General features: G+C 36.7%; 2 protein-coding genes across 6 annotated transcripts; one reads left to right on the forward strand and one right to left on the reverse strand.

Annotated features, from left to right (window-relative positions):
• Positions 1-1258: 1258 nt before the first annotated feature.
• LOC103415730 (uncharacterized) lies at positions 1259-9234 on the forward strand. 3 transcript variants are annotated; one of them, XM_029091669.2, is made up of 15 exons: positions 1259-1533; positions 1680-2156; positions 2254-2352; positions 2474-2526; positions 3032-3089; positions 3287-3369; positions 4413-4490; positions 5906-5985; positions 6104-6285; positions 6735-6809; positions 7655-7695; positions 7863-7968; positions 8271-8353; positions 8486-8559; positions 8915-9234. In XM_029091669.2, exons 1-15 carry the CDS (start codon positions 1342-1344, stop codon positions 9019-9021), a joined length of 1788 nt encoding a protein of 595 aa, XP_028947502.1. In that variant the 5' UTR covers positions 1259-1341; the 3' UTR covers positions 9022-9234. The 3 variants fall into 3 exon arrangements, with proteins under 3 accessions (XP_028947502.1, XP_028947503.1, XP_028947504.1); XM_029091670.2 differs by lacking the exon at positions 4413-4490; XM_029091671.2 differs by lacking the exons at positions 7655-7695; positions 7863-7968.
• Positions 9235-9713: 479 nt separating this feature from the next.
• On the reverse strand, positions 9714-17614 carry LOC103424906 (YTH domain-containing protein ECT3). 3 transcript variants are annotated; one of them, XM_070810450.1, is made up of 9 exons: positions 17567-17614; positions 17413-17476; positions 16180-16217; positions 15900-16074; positions 15424-15497; positions 14965-15330; positions 11729-12262; positions 11038-11250; positions 9714-10518 (listed from the first exon to the last, which is right to left on the reverse strand). In XM_070810450.1, the coding sequence occupies exons 2-9, from the start codon at positions 17453-17455 to the stop codon at positions 10057-10059; spliced, it is 1905 nt and encodes a 634-aa protein (XP_070666551.1). In that variant the 5' UTR covers positions 17456-17476; positions 17567-17614; the 3' UTR covers positions 9714-10056. The 3 variants fall into 3 exon arrangements, with proteins under 3 accessions (XP_070666551.1, XP_070666550.1, XP_028947500.1); XM_070810449.1 differs by lacking the exon at positions 17567-17614 and adding an exon at positions 16481-16707 and having other exon boundaries at positions 17413-17551; XM_029091667.2 differs by having other exon boundaries at positions 17413-17592.
• Between the last annotated feature and the right edge of the window lie 414 nt (positions 17615-18028).

The raw sequence follows: 18028 nt of genomic DNA on the forward strand, positions 1-18028 counted from the left end.
TTTATTTCTCTATTCTACAAAATAGTATAGGCAGCGGGATTATAATAAAACGATTTTAAAATATAAAAACTCGTCAAGAACAATTATAATTTTTGTGTGTATGTAATATTATATGTGCATATGTTGTTTTGAATATTTGATTTTGAGATATATATTAGCCTTGTAAATACCATCCGCTTAAAAAAAAAAAAAAAAAAACCTTTATGAGAGGCCCCTCCTCACCAAAAATTCTAGCTCCGCCAATGGTGGGATTACAGAAACCAAAACGTTTTGCTGCGACTTGCGAGGGCTGGTACATGTGAACTTGTGACTCCAACTAGGTAAGACTTAAGAGCCAGATCTAATTTGGGGCCTTCTATCCTATATTTGTGGACAACGATCAAATGCTAAAGATTAAACAAACATAATATGTTCTACTGCTTACCAAAAAAAGCTACAAACCCTTTGCTTATCAACAAAAAAAGACAAGTCCTTGAACTAGATATACTTTCAAATTACGTTGAGTAGCAACCTGATATATATATTCGGACGAATTATAAAACAATTGACACACTCCTGGCTTCCAAAATTCAGTTCTTTTACTTTATATAAACTTGAAAAAACATAATCGGCATCCAAATTAAAGTTTAGTCTTATTCAACGTATTGATTTTCAATCGTTAATTGATATACTATAATTTGGAACTTCAACGTCTAGACGCATGCTTATGTGTAAGAAATTTAAAGTGTCAAATTCTGCACATTATTCTTCATCATTTTATTCACTTCCTTTTTTTTTTAATATCCTAAATAAAACCTCCCAATATTGTACTAATTAATTATATATAAATGATTATGGTGTGTTTAAATTTCTTTCATTAATTACTACATATTTTCTACACTCACAATGTTTGCCAGCTCGCTATATAATCAACTTAAATCAGTTAAATCCATCATGCAATGCATTTCCTTCCAATTTTTTGTGATAAACTAATAGATAATTGACTAAATAAACATCCTGCAAAGTTTCATTAAAAATTTCCAAGTTTTTCTTACAATTTCCGTGGTTTCCATGTAATTTTTATTGATATCGATATTATCCCGATATTTCCATCGATATTTCCGTGTTTTCGGACTACCGATATTTCCGATATTACCGATATTTTCTTCCTTACAATAAAGGTCAGTGAAAACAGGACACGTGTTATGAATAGAATAGTGGGGAAAGAGGGGGAGAGAGAGAGTTAAAAATGAAAGGTTATCTGGTTAGAAATTAGGAATATGGAATCGTGTGGGGAATCATTCTTTGGGATTCTAATTTCTTTTAGCTACTTGTCCCACCCGAGTAAGTGAGTGAGTGCATATGATCTCGATTGGGTCTCTGAAACCAAAAATGGAGACGACAGCAATTGCGATTGCGGGAGACTTGTTTTCTTGTTTTGAAACAAGAAGCAGCAGCTTATGTCATCCTCCTCCGACGAGCACCAGATGGAGGTGGCGGAGGCGGAGGCAGAAGCAGAAGCAGTCTTGCTCTTGTCAATTCCGCATTCCACAGGTACAGTTTCTGCTCATTTCTCCATCTATCCATTATCTATTAGGGTTTAAGGTGTATGGTTAGAGTAATTGCCTAGGACAAGACTTCATCCATTATTAATGATTCATGCATCCTAATGATGATATCCCCTTTTGGAATTCGCTTAGGAATTCGCTTGGCCTTCTCCTGATGATGATATCCCCTTTTGGAAGAAGCCCTTCCCTTCTTGGGACGTCAACTTGGAACCTCCCTCCCAAGTAATTAAAGATTCCAAACTCATGCACCTAGTTCATGTCACCGCTGAAATGGCACCCATTGCCAAAGTTGGTGGTCTTGCTGATGTTGTCACTGGACTTGCTCGAGCTTCTTTATCGCGCGGCCACACTGTACATGTAATGCTTCCTTTCTACGAGTGTATCCAGAAGCACCAGATCAATGACCTCTCGTTGGTCGCAACATATAACTCTTTTCACCATGGAAACTGGATTCCCACTAATGCATACACTGGGATAGTTTCAGGAATCCCAGTTATACTTATTGACCCATCACATCACTTCTTTAAGGGCCATCATGTCTATGGGGGTTCCTACAATGAGCTCGAAGCATATCTCTTCTTTAGTCGTGCTTGCCTTGAATGGATGCAGGTTATTACTTGAAAACTCGGTAACTCTGTTCTTCCAATACTATCTTCACAATTTGTTCTTCCAGCATCTGACAAGAGTATACGATACGTCATTGCAGGCGACTGGAACACAACCTGATATTATTCATGTCCATGAATGGCAGACAGGTGCTTTGCCGTTACTTTATTGGGATATGTATCATTATCTCTCACTTAAGGTATCTACTTCTGTTATTGTCACTGCCTCAGCTTCATATGCCTGATGGATAACAATGTAGTAAAATAGTTGATTTTTGTGAATAATATTAATATGATCTTGTGTAATTCTCTAATTTGTAGAAACCAAGAGTAGTATTGACAATCCATAACATGGAGCACTATGGTGAATGTAGGTAAGAAAAAATATTTCTTATGGAGAAAAGGTAAGTAAATGCTTCTATATTGCTCCTTTTGCATGCTACTTTTTCCATCACCATTTGATCAATCTTTCTTTGTTGTGCATCCTTTGATTGCTTTTTACCTGACTGAATGTCTCAATTATTTATAGTTAAACCTTTTATTCCAAAGTTTTACATCCACTTTGTTCATGTTGTTGAACTGATAAAATCCTAGTATGCGTGAACTCTCAACCTCAGTTTTGCGTAATATACAGGAATCTGGAGATGAGCAAGAGTCGGGTCTTCTATTTTGGCTGCGAATTAAATGAGTTATTTGTAATTAAACATTTTCGCTCACATTTTATAACCCATCTATCTAACAGAGAAATACTTGTTTTGCTTGTATTTTTTAATTTGTGTGCATTTTATGATCAATATGACTTCAAAAATAGCTGTTTCATTATCATTCAAATTTATTTTTCTAAACCTTTTCATAAGCAGTGTTTTCTTCGTATGGCAGACAAGAGCAACTGAGCATGTGCGGTCTTGATGGATCTTTGTATGCTAACTTTGAAAAAGTGAGCTCTTTACATGGATTTGATTGGTTCTTAGGTCCCTTTAAGATATTTGTTTTTGGAAAAAAAATTGCATACATGAATGTCATGTATGCATGTGTATTTATTGGAACCCTATCAAATCAGTTTGTTGAATTTTTAAATGTTACACTTTAACAGACGAAACTACCATGTCTCTTACGCCTATCAATATGGTTTAGGCAATTGATGATCGAACTGTTGGCCATAATCCTGAGAGGTTAAGCTTATTGAAAGGTGGAATCGTCTACAGCAATGCAGTAGTGTAAGCGGTCTTGCTTGTTGGTTTTGTAATTGAATTTATCTCTATTTTCTTTCTTTATTTGCTCATATCGCAGACAATAACCATGGCCAACCACAGCTAAGAAATTCACCGTTTTGTTACTTTTTAATTTAATTCCTTGAGCTATCTAAGGTGCTATGTTCGCAAACTTCTCGCTTATATGCGGGGAAAGGAGTATGAGGGTTTTTGCGAGTGTGCTTGGTGAGGAGGTGGAGTATTTATGGGATAGAATTCGTTTTTCAGCTTCTTGTGGGCATCTGTAGCTTCGGGGTTTAGAAGAGCTATCTTTCTATGTTATTTGATTAAAGTGGAAAGCAGCTGCTTCATAGGTTATTGAAATTCTGGTTTTCTGTTTCCAGATCTCTCAAGGATAGAGTTTGATTCTGCAATTTTCATGTTTAGTTTGTGCAGAAGTGGAAATGAATTACTTGTTCACTATCTTTTACTTATTTTATATTTAATGGAAAGCTTTACTCTCATAACCATTCAAGAATGTGCATCTCTTCCCTTGAATACTGTACCGATACCAAAAACATTGGTACTCTGTGAGGACGAGTCCTTGAACATCTTATAGTTGTGCCTGGTTTTCCCATAGTGGTCACATTCACAGTTTATCTTTATTATCAAATCAAGGTTGCCCCCCCCCCCCCCCCCCCCCCCACACATCTCTAACTAGTGGTGCAACATTAGACCAGACTTTGTCCTGTGGGATAGAGTATAGCATCAATGTCTATCTACTCCTTTTTTGCTGGCAGATGCAGATGCCTTCATCAAAGTAGGAAAAAGGTCTATACCAAGTGATTGACCTTGACTTGATCAAATTTCATATTAAGTCCACACGTAAAATATATTGATTACTCTAGTGGTGGATTTTCTTTTCTTTCTAGATGTATTTTGAAAGGCAACACCATCTCTTCCTTTAGTGTAATCTTATATTTCTCATTGTGCTTGTGTGAGAATGAGCACACACAAGCTCACCCCTTGTATCTGTTGTGTGAACAAGTGATTCTTTCTTTCACTTTCAGTACAGTTTCTCCAACATATCTCAAGGAAACACTCTGCTCTGGATGGCTTTCAAGTACTTTGATAAGAAACCGTGATAAGTAAGTTCCTTAAGTGTGATAATGAACATAAATTGTTTTACATTTTTCATAAACTTTGAGGTTTGATAAAAAAAAGTAGGGGTCTTTTGATATGGGTCCAAAGTAACTAAAAATTGGACCTATTTCAAAAGTCAAAAGTCACTAAAAATTGGACATATTTCAAAAGCAGGCCTATAAAATTGGACCTATTTCAAATTTTCCCAAAAAAGTAAACTTTTATATGTTGCTCTGTCGCTGAATAAGACATAAGGGTACTGTATCAACCATTATTGAAATGCTGTTGCAATAGAAGCTCTGGCAAGTGGCAATTACCAGTTGCCTTTAGTGATATTTTTTCATGCATTTTGTCTCCTTTAAAAACTGCAATAACATTACACTCTCATGTTTTAATCATGATCAAATGTATGGTGACTTTCAAGAACATTTAGAGATAGGCAGAGAGGCTTCTTAGAAATAGCTCACTCCTTGTTGAATATTTGAATTATACATAACAATCAAATGATCCAAATAGAACTTGGGGATTATAGTTTGTACCATTTGCGGACCTTTCATCATGTTGTTGTTCTTTTTATGTAGTAAATAGATCTAATATCAATGAGGTCATATAGCATGTGATTTCCACGATTAATACTAAGTTTCTACACATGGTAAGCTTAATTCTGTTTTACGTAATTATATGTTGGGATCTTCCAGGCCTCAATCATGCTTGGGATTTTCCAAATCTTGATTTGTGAATAACATCACTTCCTGGTGGTCTTTGTAACACCTACCTCAGTTACTTTAAAATCCATTGTGGACAAATAATGCTTTTTGCATGAATTTATTTGAAGTATGGTTTCCCACGCAGGAAACTTTCATGCTTGTTACTAGCTGCATATTGTGTGCCTATATATATATTCAGCTTGATGTGTTAAGATTTGGGTAAGCTTCCATTAATCTGATGACTTGGATTTCGAAGGGAGCAAGAAGAATGAAGAGAGAGAAGAAAAACTAGAGAGAGAAGCAGAGAGAATATTTCATAACAGCAACATTCTAACCGTTTAGAATGATGCTCCACTTTCATATATTCTTCATTCCTTACATCAGTCATCATCACCATTCAATACATAAGCCATTGTGATTATGACACATGGCAATTACAAGGCATGTGAGCCATTACAATGAAAACTGATCTAAGGCCTACACCTGGCATATGAGCTCAAGCTATCTCAACAGAAAACAGTTTCACAAAATGACAAATAGAAAATCTACTAAGTAAACCATTTACTAACAAGTAATTAGTAAGCAATTTACTTTTCAACATGATGTTTACTCTGCTCTCTGATTAAGAGTTAAAACCTCTTGTTGACTTTAAAGAAAGTGAAAATCTCTTCTTGTCTTTGCATTTGTTGATATTTAAATATGTAAATTTATAGGTACTTTGGTATAGTAAATGGAATAGACACTGCGATGTGGGACCCTTCTACTGATGTTTTCTTGCCTTCAAAGTTTCGTGGTAAGGACTTATGAGTAAGCTTTTATTAGATTTGCAAGTCTGGAAATGCTTTTACTAAGAATTGAACCCATTGCACAGTAGTTTTTATTTTCATTATCATTTGTTCTGTTTCTTGCAGCTCAAAACCCTGAGGGCAAGAAATTATGCAAATACTATGTCCAAAGGGGACTTGGTTTGGCCTCAGGCGACCATGTGCCAGATACTGCACTCAAGGTTCCCTTGGTTGTATGTATCACTCGTTTAGTTGCACAAAAGGGTCTGCATTTGATTACTCATGCAATTAAGCAAGTTGAGGAACTTGTAAGTTTGTTACCACGTTACATCTTTTTGTGTTCTAAATTTTGCCTGGGCTATGTGGATAGCTGAGCAGGAATGTGTTGGTGCCTAGGAATGATGCGTGCACTTTTTCTTATTGGACATCCTTCTTATAGAAAGTCTCTGTATATATATAGACACACGCACCAACAAGATTTTTTCTTGTCAGACATTTTGACATGTATAGAGAGTGAGACCTTGTGAAAACTACCAGTGTTATGTAAGCTGGTACAAGGTTGGTTTCTGAAAAGATGTCCATTGTCAAAGCAATTATTTATTTAGTTGTGAAAATATTGGCAACTATTTACTTGTCTTTTCTCCAAAGTATTTTCTTTAGATTCTATACTTGTTTCCTGACTCGCTATAGTCTTTGATAAAAGTTCAGAGTGTGCTTTCCATGAGTTTCTCATTCCTCCAAATACTGGACTCATTAGGGTGGACAAATGGTTATACTGGGAAAAGCTCCTGATTCTCGGGTTGAAAGTGAATTTGAAGGTCTTGCAAAATTGGTAAGGGATTTGAGGCTTCTCTCATTTTTTCTTTTTTTTTTATTTTTTTATTTTATTTTATTTTCATTTTCTAGGTATCTATGTCTGAAGAACCTTGTGTGAATGCTCCATACATCCCTTTTCTGTTATAATAATCTCTTGTACCTTAATTAAAATCCTAACGATGTTCAACTTGTTTTATTTAAATCTTTTGATGTCGGAGGCTTTTGTTATAACTCTGACTCTTCTTTACTGGATCTTGCTCTTTTATGTCTCTGCCAATAGACTAGACGCAGCAAATTAGAGAATAACTAGAAACACACAAGATTTATACTGGTTCAGCAGAACTTTCGTCTACGTCCAGTTGTGATTTCTCTACCTAGCGAAATCACAGCTTCTTTGATTAATAATAGAGCATACAGTACTTTTGCAAGCCCTAAAATTAATCCCTTTTCTCTTTCTCGACTGTCTCTGGTTTTGCTCCCACTTTTCCAGTCTTGCAGCACCCTATTTTTAAGTATAGGGTGTGGTTTACATGCCTATTTTTCTGATTAAGTTTCCTATCTTATGTGGAAATAGGAAAATACTTTATTTCCTATTTTATATGGAATAGGAAAGTACACTTTCTTTCCTATGCTATATGAAATAGGAAAATACACTTTCTTTCCATTTCCAATTATCTTCTAGGGTTCCCAGTCTAATTGTACAAGTAAGCTTAATTATTTCCTAATACAATCCTAAACAAAATAGGACACTAACTTTAATGAGCCAGTTCCTGCTTTATGATCTTCTTTTCTTTGTTTCTTCCCCTACCTTCTGAGTCAAAGCAAGCTAACAGATGTCCATATTTGATATCATTTTTGTAGCATAACCAAGGTCCCAGCATTCGGATATTATTGATGTATAGGTAATTAATCTTGAAACACCATGATTTAAGTTTTGCTTTCCTGCTGTATGCTGCTATTGACTTTATTCTAGTTCCTCCCAGCATACAGCAACTGGGATAGCTCCTCCCAGCATTCAGATGTTTCTGCTTGCTAAATTTTGTTGTTTCTGATTTACTTTGCTATGCAGTGAGGAGCTATCCCACTTGCTGTATGCCGCTGCAGACTTTATTTTAGTTCCTTCCATGTACGAGCCATGTGGACTTGCCCAAATGATTGGAATGCGTTATGGGGCAGTATGTATTTCTGCTGGACTTTAAAATCCTGCCATTTTATGTTGATGGCTATACTAACAACTTTACTGAAGTACTCCAGAGCTTGATCAGAATTGTGCATAAAAAATATGACATGATCAGCATTCATTACTGTGTGCATATACTTTCTTGCTACACCATTTTTTCTATGTATGGTTTTTTGGCTACTGTCGTGTTTGTCGGAAGATGATTTTATTCACATTGTAGTTAAATGTAAATACACAATAAAAGTGTAGAAACAAAGTTATTTAAAGGTCTCACTTGGGTTCAACCGATTGTTTCAGGTCCCAGTAGTTAGAAAGACCGGCGGTCTTGCAGACACAGTCTTTGACATGGATGATGAACAAAATCATGACATGGCCAATGGGTAACTTATTTTTCAATAGTTAAAAAGTGCATGCTCTGGGGTTCTAGTAGATATTACTAGGGTGAAAAATTATTATGCTCTGAGTATTATTGGTAGAAGTGTTGGAACCAATGCTGCAACTCTTTTTGTTAGATTTGTTTTTGAAGGAATCGACGAAGGATCCCTGAATGGGGCTCTAGGTCGTGCATTTGCTTGCTACAGAAACAGTAAGTTCTCCTTGTATAGAACTTGCTTAGTTTTCTTGTTACTCACTCTTGTGTGATTTGCATGCTACAAAACAGTAAGTGCTGCTTGTATTAGATCTTGCTTAGTTTTTACTGTAGTTGAGGACCAACAAGATACAAATTGGAAAATTCTACTTTTCTCTACTTTCATATGTTTTTTGCCCAACCTATGTTGTACACAGTGCACACATCATGCCATTGCAAGAGAACAAGTATGTTGTAGAATCCGATTTATGAAATGTGGCTTAAGATGGGAAGAAAATGTTGGGTTCCGATTTATGTACTAGTTTGTAATTATTCTCGTCTGGCTGTTATTGAATTATAATTGGTGGTGCAGGAGGAGATGAATGGAATGGCATTGTTAAGAAGGTTATGGAAATTGATAATGGCTGGAACAACACAGCTGGCAAGTACATTAAGATTTATGAATCAGTTAGAGCATGAGAATGTCGATCATCATGTGCAGCAGCCGGCTAGAGGAGCTTCAGTTTGCCCGTGGTGGGCGCAAATTCCAAGTACTGGAACTGGATCCTTGAACCTTTATGGTTGGTGTTATGCTCGGTGTGCAGAATGCAGTTTGATTTTTTTTTTTTTTTTCTACTTCTCTCTTAAATGAGCACTAGTGTACTTTCAAGGAAATAACACCTCAATGACTCATTTCGTACATAAATCGTTCCTGAAATGAACCGATGGAAACTAAATTGATTCCCAAAGAATCCATTCCACGAACAGAACCAAACCGTCGTTGTTTGGCAATGGGTGGGGGGGGGAAGATATGAGATACATGCATTGCATACCAGGCCAAATCAATCCATCATATCATATGCACAAAAATTATCAAACGTCTTTAGTTTGTGATTTCATTCATTCACGAATCGCGACACGTAATAGAATGAAAAAAAGGAAGGAAAATCTTATGCAAAAGTAAATGCGTTTTCTGAATTCATTCATTCCTCCATTCGTTTATTGATTGATCAACCTCTCAAATCCAACCCAAATGGGTTGGGGGTCTTTGTTGTTGGGGGGGGGGGGGGGGGGGGGGGGAACGCTCCGTTACCCAGCTGAGCCGCCAGCAGAACACCAGTTGGACAACTCTAAAGTTACAACCTCTAAAAGGTATCTCCTAGAGAGAGACGTAGTATACAAATACCCACAACCTGCATTGCTTTCAACAAACTACCTCCACATCGCCAAAACCAAAAATCTAATTCTAACCCTACAATAAAGAAAACAGAGCTTCAGATACAAAACTAAACAGCCTTCCTGCCAAGCACGCCCCCCTCGAGTACCACCTAATTGTTCTGGACAACTGATCATCAAGTAAAGGGAAAAAAAGGTTATAAAACGGAGTCAGCTTGCATCCTGACTGCTTGAGATGACGAAATTACCACCTCGTGCTTTGTCAATGAGTGAACTACTCTTAAAAATCACAAAGGTACACCTACTAGTATGTTGTCGCTGCATGCATGCCTAAAATGCCTAAGCACTAGTAGTTGATACACCTGTCGCCTTCCTGTCAACCGATTTGCTGTCGTCTCCATCATTACTACTTTCAGATGGCAGTGCTAAGTCTTTGTCACCCTCTTCCAACTGCAATACTTGAGATAAGCTATCAGATATTTGGTCCATAGAGGAATCATGTTCAAGGATTGCTGAAGCAGCTTCTGTTTTAGAGCTAATGTCATGTTCGGTTTTTGCTACTTCTTTGCCGTTACTTCCTTTCAACTGCAGGGCATGATCAAAACTATCAGAAATTTCCTTAACAGAATCAACGCCAACTGAATCAGAAGCATCTGTAGTCGAACTAGCTTCTTGTTTAACTTTCCTTTCCTTCAAGGATTTTTCCCGCTCATCATAAAATTCAAAGTCATCTATAATAGATGTTCGTGCATCAAAATCGTTGAAAATTTTCACCAGCTCAATACCTTGTTTCAGATTCACCTGATAATGTTTCACCGTCAGGAAATAAAATGTAAGGCAGACGCAAACTCTCAATCCGCATTAGAGCCAAACTTAAGTTAAAGACACAAGTAAAAGGAAATAGATTGAATGCATTGCATGTGAACTGTCTACTACACAAGATTAACGTTGTAAACCCATAGAGTATAAACAAAAAATAGTTTGGAAAGTGATTTTTTATGGTTGATCCATTAGTTAAGAGTGCTCATCTAGATTCAAAATGGGTTCAAATAAGCCTTCCCAACTCCAATTCAAACTTCGCTTGTTTCATATTTGAACAAGATATACCCAATATGACCCACCCAACTTGGAAGGTTTTGAGAGGGCAAGGTAACTCCTAAAATAAAGCTATCTCAAAAACCATGAGCATTTACATAAAGGGCTTTCGCGAGGGTCACAGTGGCAACAAAAACCAAACCTAAACTGGAGAATTGTTCTAGTTTCTAAATAAAATGGAATCTTTTTTAATGAAAATAACAGAGATTGAGAGAGATATGCTACCTCCTGACAATCTCGGCTGTGCGTGACAGGCTTATTATCATTATTTTCAAGTAGAATGTGACGGAACCGGATGTTAGGAACATCCTTAACAATATGCCACTGAACTGGAAATTGCCCACTCCACCTATCTTGCTGCCAGTAATCAGCATCCTTCTCAAAATCTACATGACCAACCATTTCAGCTACCCCACAAAACTGTCTGCTAGCATTAACCTGTAGTGAGTTGTAACCAACAAAATCTAAGAGGACTGACAAAACTAAAGAACATAAAGTTTAGATCGTATCAAAACAAATATAGAATAACTTTAGCACAGACAACAAATTTCTTGTAAGCATCTATAGTATTTTTAAAGAAAAAAAATGCTGAAAAATGAAAAATGACCAAATGAAACCACAAAAGCCTTTGGCAAACAGTTATTTGGGCCTACGAATGACATGGCAAACAGTTAATAGGGCCTACGAATGACATACAAGGGAATTTGCCTGGTTTATATTTACTGAATCTGAAAGAGAGACTGCCACGTTAAAACTTCAGTTATTATCTGGCTCTTATCGGCATCAATACCCAATCATTCTACCTAATGCTTTGTGGTGCTGATACCAATCATATAGCCACCCACTTTCAACTAGGACCTCCTCAGCCCAGTTGCTCAAACAGTTAGGAAGATAGGAACAGATCAAAGAAACATACCGAAAAGAATAGGAAGACTGGGCAGCTGCATTTTATCTTCTTTGCCTCATGATAAGCAGCATCAAGTTTCTTGTTTCCATGAGGCGTGCTAGCCCAAACATTGTATTTAATACTTTTGTGAATGTTGTCCTCACTGAAAGACTTAATGATAAAGAATTTTGCATCCTTGTAATCTGTGACAAAAATTAGCTGGTTCAATGAATCAAGGTTAAATCCAGAAGCAGATGGATCCATTTTCCTAACACTAGATGAAGAACTCTGGTCAGAAGTACTCTTTCCCTTCATCTTTGAAGCCCTTGGTCCTCTGTTGCGGTCATTGAATATATCATGTGAATTATTATTGACGGAAATAGAGTCCCAGTCCCTCTCTCTTCTTCTGGTCTTGTCAACATTTAGTCGGTTCCGGTCATTACCAAACGAATATGAAGCACCACCATAGTTTGAGCTCTGGTAAGAACTACCATGTGGATAGCGTCCACCAAAGGAACTTGAAACCAATCCATATCCATGCATTGGTCTCTGTTGTTGAGAAATCTGAAAGTAAATCATGGATCATCTCTTAATCATCCCATAAAAATTGCATCAACTTGGCAACTTGGCATGGCCATGGTTCAAGTTTAAAAAGAAAATTCTACAATTATATGCATAAACATTAGAGTAAATAAAAATAATCAACAGAGTCCAAACAATTTATTTTAGTTCAAAAACCTAAAATGAGATACAATTAGAGAAAATGTGCCAAATCTTATGAGACTTAATGACGTGATAGTAAGAATGAACCTTAACATTTCAACTATTCAAGAATTGACCCATGGATGGGCAGCATCTGTCTAATCGACTAGTAGCATGAGTTACTGATAGGAGCATATTTATGCGTCTTAGTTAGCTTGTTTTCTTGCATTTTCATAGCTCGTTTCTACTTATTATAGTGTTTTAAGCTATTTTAGTGTGTTTGTAGGTCTAATTGGCAAAGTTGGCAAGAAAGTGTAATTTAATGCATTTTGAAGCACTTTTGGGGCTGAATTGGATTGCATGCATGTGGAGCACAAGGAATGGACGTTTTTGAAGATCAAATGAAGCTAGGAACGTGCTAAAGAGATGGAGAAATCAATTCAAGACTTGGAAGATGAATATTCAGCTGTAAGGGCACCTAAATCCCTTCTAGAAGGCCTATCCCTTCACTTAAACACATGCCGCACCACCCTTTCTAGAAGCCCTAGAAAGGTGGCGCCCCAAAGCTTTCTAGAAGCTCAAGAACCTGCCACAAGACTTCCTTTCTAGAAACCCTAAATAGGTGCCTCACCCTATACTTCTAGAAGCCCTAAAATCTGCACAACCCTAGTTCTTTTCTCCCTTGGATTGGGCCAAGCCTTTTTCTACAAAACCCTAGCCTTTTCCCATCAGGATTTGTGAAAACCCTAGCCTATAAATACGAGTTTTTCAACCACAATTTTGTAAACACCCCTCTACCATTCAGAAACACTCTCAGCCACAACAATTCACCATTCTACATCATTCTCCACCACCATACATCCTTGCCGCAGTCCATTCAACCAAAAACATATTCCTGATCCCAAAACTCATCTCATACACTTCATCCACCATTGTGCCGTAGCAAGAAGAAAGAAGGGAGGCCTTTTGGATGTTCGAGCTTGATTGTTGGAGCATTCTAGGTGTAATTCGTTCTATATTTACAATGTTTAATTTCTTTTGCTTTCGTTTTGCTGTGAACATGAGTGGCTAAACCCCTATTTAGCTAGGGGGAAAATTCGAAGCCATGAACATCCTTGAGATATGAATTGATTTCTTCCAATTGTGATTTGATAAGTTGTGAATGCAATTCAATTAACTGTTTTCTTCAAAATTGATTCTTGTATGTTGATTAGGGATGCATACTTAGTTTTCATGCATGAATTTGATGCTAGAATATAAATGAGTTTCACCTAATCGTTACAAATTTATATTCATGAGTAGTAAAGGTTGATAGTCACAATTGCGTTAATTGAATTCTTGGCAAACGTATCATGCATTCATAGTTACGAATGTCTTGTCAACACTTATGATTTTCATGGAACGTAAAGATCTTTGATTGTATCTCTATTATGCATTCATATGGGGGACTTTTGGAGAATGATTTGGGTTGTCGCATGCATTCATCCAATTCAATGAGTAAAGGAAAATCTGAGGGTTAATTAGTGCATCACGGTTAATCTGGGGTGTTGAGCTTCATAATTTATTGAAAAGCAATTGGAAATCGATTCATGTACAAGAGTGTTATATGTGAAGAATGGACCTCTAGCTACTATCTTATTTTCCAAATTCGTTTACAATCTGTTCTAAGTCTTTAGTTATTTGTTTTTACTTTAAATTCATCAAAACCAAATCCCCCTTTACTTTGTTGGATCATATTAGTTAGAAATTGTTTTCGTTTGTGTTTTTAAGTGTTTTGAGTCAAAGTAAAACCAATTTTCGTCCAAATTTACTCCTAGTGTTTGGTTTGAGTCTAATTAGCTTGTTTTGTGCTGTTTGAGTCATTTGAGTTGTTTTAGGGTATTAGAGTCTAGTTTTCCATTCTTTGAGTCTAGTTAAGTGTTTTCAAGCCTAGTTTTGTGTTTTAAAGTCAGTTTAGCATAGATTAGCAATCCCTCCTAATCCCCGGTCCAGAACGATCCTACTTAATACATATACTACAATTGTCAAAAGAGGGTTTTAATTTGTGTGCTTATATATTTTCACATCAGTTGCTAAGGCCCTTTCAAGAGCAACCATACACCAATTGCAATGACCCTTTGACCCATAAATCTTTTTCTTACCACGACATGTGTTTCAACCTCCACCACATTTCTAGGAAGAAAAGAGTTCACTACCAAAATTCCACCCCAAAAGAAAAGGGGAAAAAACAAGACTAACAAAATGTAATACAATTAATGCCATTCTCCAAAATCTTGAATTGCACCGAGAACATATGAATTGTGTACCACCAGTGTGGGTGCAATGGTACTATATGCCTCTTATAAACACAAAAGTTCTGATCACCAAGCACATTGGGGAATTATAACTACAATGCTGACCAGAACACAAAAACATGCCTCCAATACTGAACATATAAATATGACCGAAGTTGTATCCGTATTTAGAGTTCTAACAAAAGTACTAGAAACACTGTAACAATTCTTCCAGTCTAGGAACATCTCTTTATCAAGGAATTAAACTAGTGAAGTTAAAAGAAAACAAACCTGCCCAGCATTGTATTCGTATGACCCAAGAATGCCCATTGGTGGAGGATAAATTGTTGGAGATGCTAAAGGACTAGAACCAAGATGTCCAGACAGATCTCCACTAAATGATCTATAATTTACCACGTAACCTGGTCCTGGCCCATAACCTATGTTGTCAGTGCTACTACTTTCTGGTCTCATCAACTCAGATGGCTGGGGGTAATAAGATGGAGAGCAAGGGACCTGTTGTGTAGAATAAAGTTGGCCATCTACCATTACAGAAGGCAAAGGACCAGCGACTGGTGAATACTGTCCAAATGCAATTTCGTAATTGAAGCCATAACCAGAGTGAAACAGAAGAGAAGGATTATCATTGTAGATGACCTAAAAAAAATACAAAAAAAGAACCAAAGGTAAGTTTGGCTCAAAAGGAAATCAGAGATTCAGAAGAATTGCGCAAGTGAATATTATACTCACTGGTGATAAAACATGCATTCCATCAGTATTATATGGCGAATATCCATCCCAAGCACCAGTGTTACTGCCATAACCTGAAACCAGACGGAACTTTAAAATCTGATCTCTTACAATTTTAATTATAAATTATGAGAAGAGTAGCAGAACATTGTCATTATTACCAAAAGCTTTTCTTTATTATGAGTAAACACCAAATAGAACCATGACATTTAAAACATAGTTGACGAAATCCCGGATAAAGAAACAACGCTTAAGAGTTCACAGGAATCAAACTATAGCTAACATCAGACCACTCATGAACTACCGGAGAAAGAAACCAAAAGTTCAGAAATTTAAATTGGCTTAATGTGCAAGGGCAATGTCACAACACTTGAGAGTTTATGGGAATCAGACTATAGCTAACTTCAAAACACTACTATTTAGACCATCCTGATCCTCCTAAACCAGAGACAGCAGAAAAGGGTGAACAAACTCACCACCATAAATGTCCCCTTCATGAGATGAATACAAATTAAGCGGATGGGGGGTGCTTCGTTCTCCACTAACATCTGAAGACTTGGGTTGTTCTGTAGCATCACCTGAAGGCCCTATGATGACTGCAGCTGGAGAAGGATTCACCGAAACTAGTCTTTCATCTTTGGGCAACAGTGGCTGAATATAAATTACAAAATCAATAAAATACAGCTACCAAAGCCTTTGTATACAAAGGAATAAATGAACAGAAACAACATTCTTAGTGAGTATACAATCAATTACCTGCTCTTTCAAGATATCTGACTTTACAGGTCTCTCTCCTGCACCCAGAATTGCAGATGTTCAGTATCTCAGAAGAACAATAGAAGCACAGACATTCCAAAAAGCTGGAAACAGAAGGTGTATGCAACAGAGGATAAATATTATAAATAGAAACAAGGTCTGCCCCTGCACACATCCAACCCCCAACCCTCACAAAGGATAGGAGAAAAATCACATTCATTGCAGACTATTCGAACCCATTGGCAGAACTTGCCCAAGCAGAAAAGGCTTGAAAGGAAAGGGTGCTAGAGAGTTCAGATACCAGCTAGCAAAGGTGTTCTACTTTCACAATGTGACATTTTGGATTTTAACATTGCTACACACTTCCAAAGATTCCGATCCTCTTTCACACATTGGTTGCCCCTACCCTCTTCTCTTAGATAGCTTCACATGTCCAACAATAACCCTTTCCTCTCTCGTGCACCTTCACTCATCAATGCTGAGTGGCTGACGCTCTCCTTTCTAAGGTAGCTTTAGTCAATCGTCAATCTAGCTTAAAAGAATACAAGGTCAAGCAATATTCGCAACTCAGCAATATCGATCAATTCGAAAAGAGGAAGGAGCTGCAAATCTGAACATGATCACACATGTGTTTTAATCAAGTGATTCTGTGAACTCTAACCTAGACCATCCTGACATAATACACCAACTGTGGACAATGAAGAGGGTCCATCTTACTACTTCAAACAGTTGCTTGCATCATACTTAAAAATTATAACTCATGGACATGCCGCATTATTAAACTGAACCAAGTAAAAACTTTATGAGCAGTGTGTATTTGTAAGTGAGTTTTACAAAACCAAATAATGGATACCAATGGGTCACCAATAATTCCGCTCTCACCCAGTTGACACAAAAACATCATCAAGAAGCCAAAAACCCTATCTTAGGATTTGGGGACCAAGAATTCAACTAAAACACAAGGAACAGCATATTGTTTTCGACATGAGTGCGACCAGAAACATAATGCATTCCGCACCTTGAATGCTTAAAGCTATATACTCGGCAGCGGACCAACAAATAATTGCCAGTAAATCAAACAATTCACAATCTGGGAATTACCAGAGTCTTAAAAAAAATACACCGACTCACAAATTTTTATTGAATAGCAACAAACAAACAAACACAAAGTAGACACAAAAACATCAAAAAAAAAAAAAAAAAAAAAAAAAAAACTAGAGAAACAAGGGATACCAGTGGAGACGATTCGATCTTGGCCGCCCTGATGCTTGTCCATATATCAAAGAAAGATAGAGATCTATGACAAGAGAAGCGATAGAAGCAATGAGGAAATGTTGCAGGAGAGAGAGAGAGGGAAAATAAGAATAGAGGGTTTTAGGTTTTGTACCAGGAGAGGAGAGGAGATGATTTCGTTTGGATTTGGGTGCTGTAATTAATCAAATTTTTATTAATTCGGCTTTCCGATTAAAGGCGGTTTCCTTTTAAATTTTTGGGAATAATTGGTAACTTGGTTTATGAAATAATCACAGACTAATTATATTTGGAAAGTAATTTTCGCATACTATTATTCTTCTCCACATAATTTTAATTCATCGTTCCAGCCCAAATTACGATTAAATATAAAAATGCGCAGAATAAAAAAAAGGTGAGTGAAAATCATTTTATATTTACTCCCCCACATAATTATTTATGTTGTAAATGTTGTTTTCGAGTTTTTATTTTTTATTTTTTCGTCAATTGTTTTTGAATTTTTGATATTATGAGTTTTTATGAAGAGAATTCAAATTTAATTCAAGAAGGCAAAATTAAAAAGGTTGTAAATTTTGGGCACTTTTAGGCCCACATAATG

Source organism: Malus domestica, chromosome 13, assembly GCF_042453785.1.
Source record: "Malus domestica chromosome 13, GDT2T_hap1".
Taxonomy (NCBI): Eukaryota; Viridiplantae; Streptophyta; class Magnoliopsida; order Rosales; family Rosaceae; genus Malus; species Malus domestica.

Coding starts and splice junctions, on each gene's coding strand:
- LOC103415730 (XM_029091669.2), top strand. CDS start 1,342: ATGATCTCGATTGGGTCTCTGAAACCAAAAATGGAGACGACAGCAATT. Junction 2,157..2,253: donor CTTGCCTTGAATGGATGCAG/GTTATTACTTGA, acceptor ACGTCATTGCAG/GCGACTGGAACACAACCTGA. Junction 3,090..3,286: donor TGTATGCTAACTTTGAAAAA/GTGAGCTCTTTA, acceptor AATATGGTTTAG/GCAATTGATGATCGAACTGT.
- LOC103424906 (XM_070810449.1), bottom strand. CDS start 16,532: ATGTTAAAATCCAAAATGTCACATTGTGAAAGTAGAACACCTTTGCTA. Junction 15,498..15,899: donor TGAAGGGGACATTTATGGTG/GTGAGTTTGTTC, acceptor GTCTGGTTTCAG/GTTATGGCAGTAACACTGGT. Junction 11,251..11,728: donor CAGTCTTCCTATTCTTTTCG/GTATGTTTCTTT, acceptor AACTCACTACAG/GTTAATGCTAGCAGACAGTT.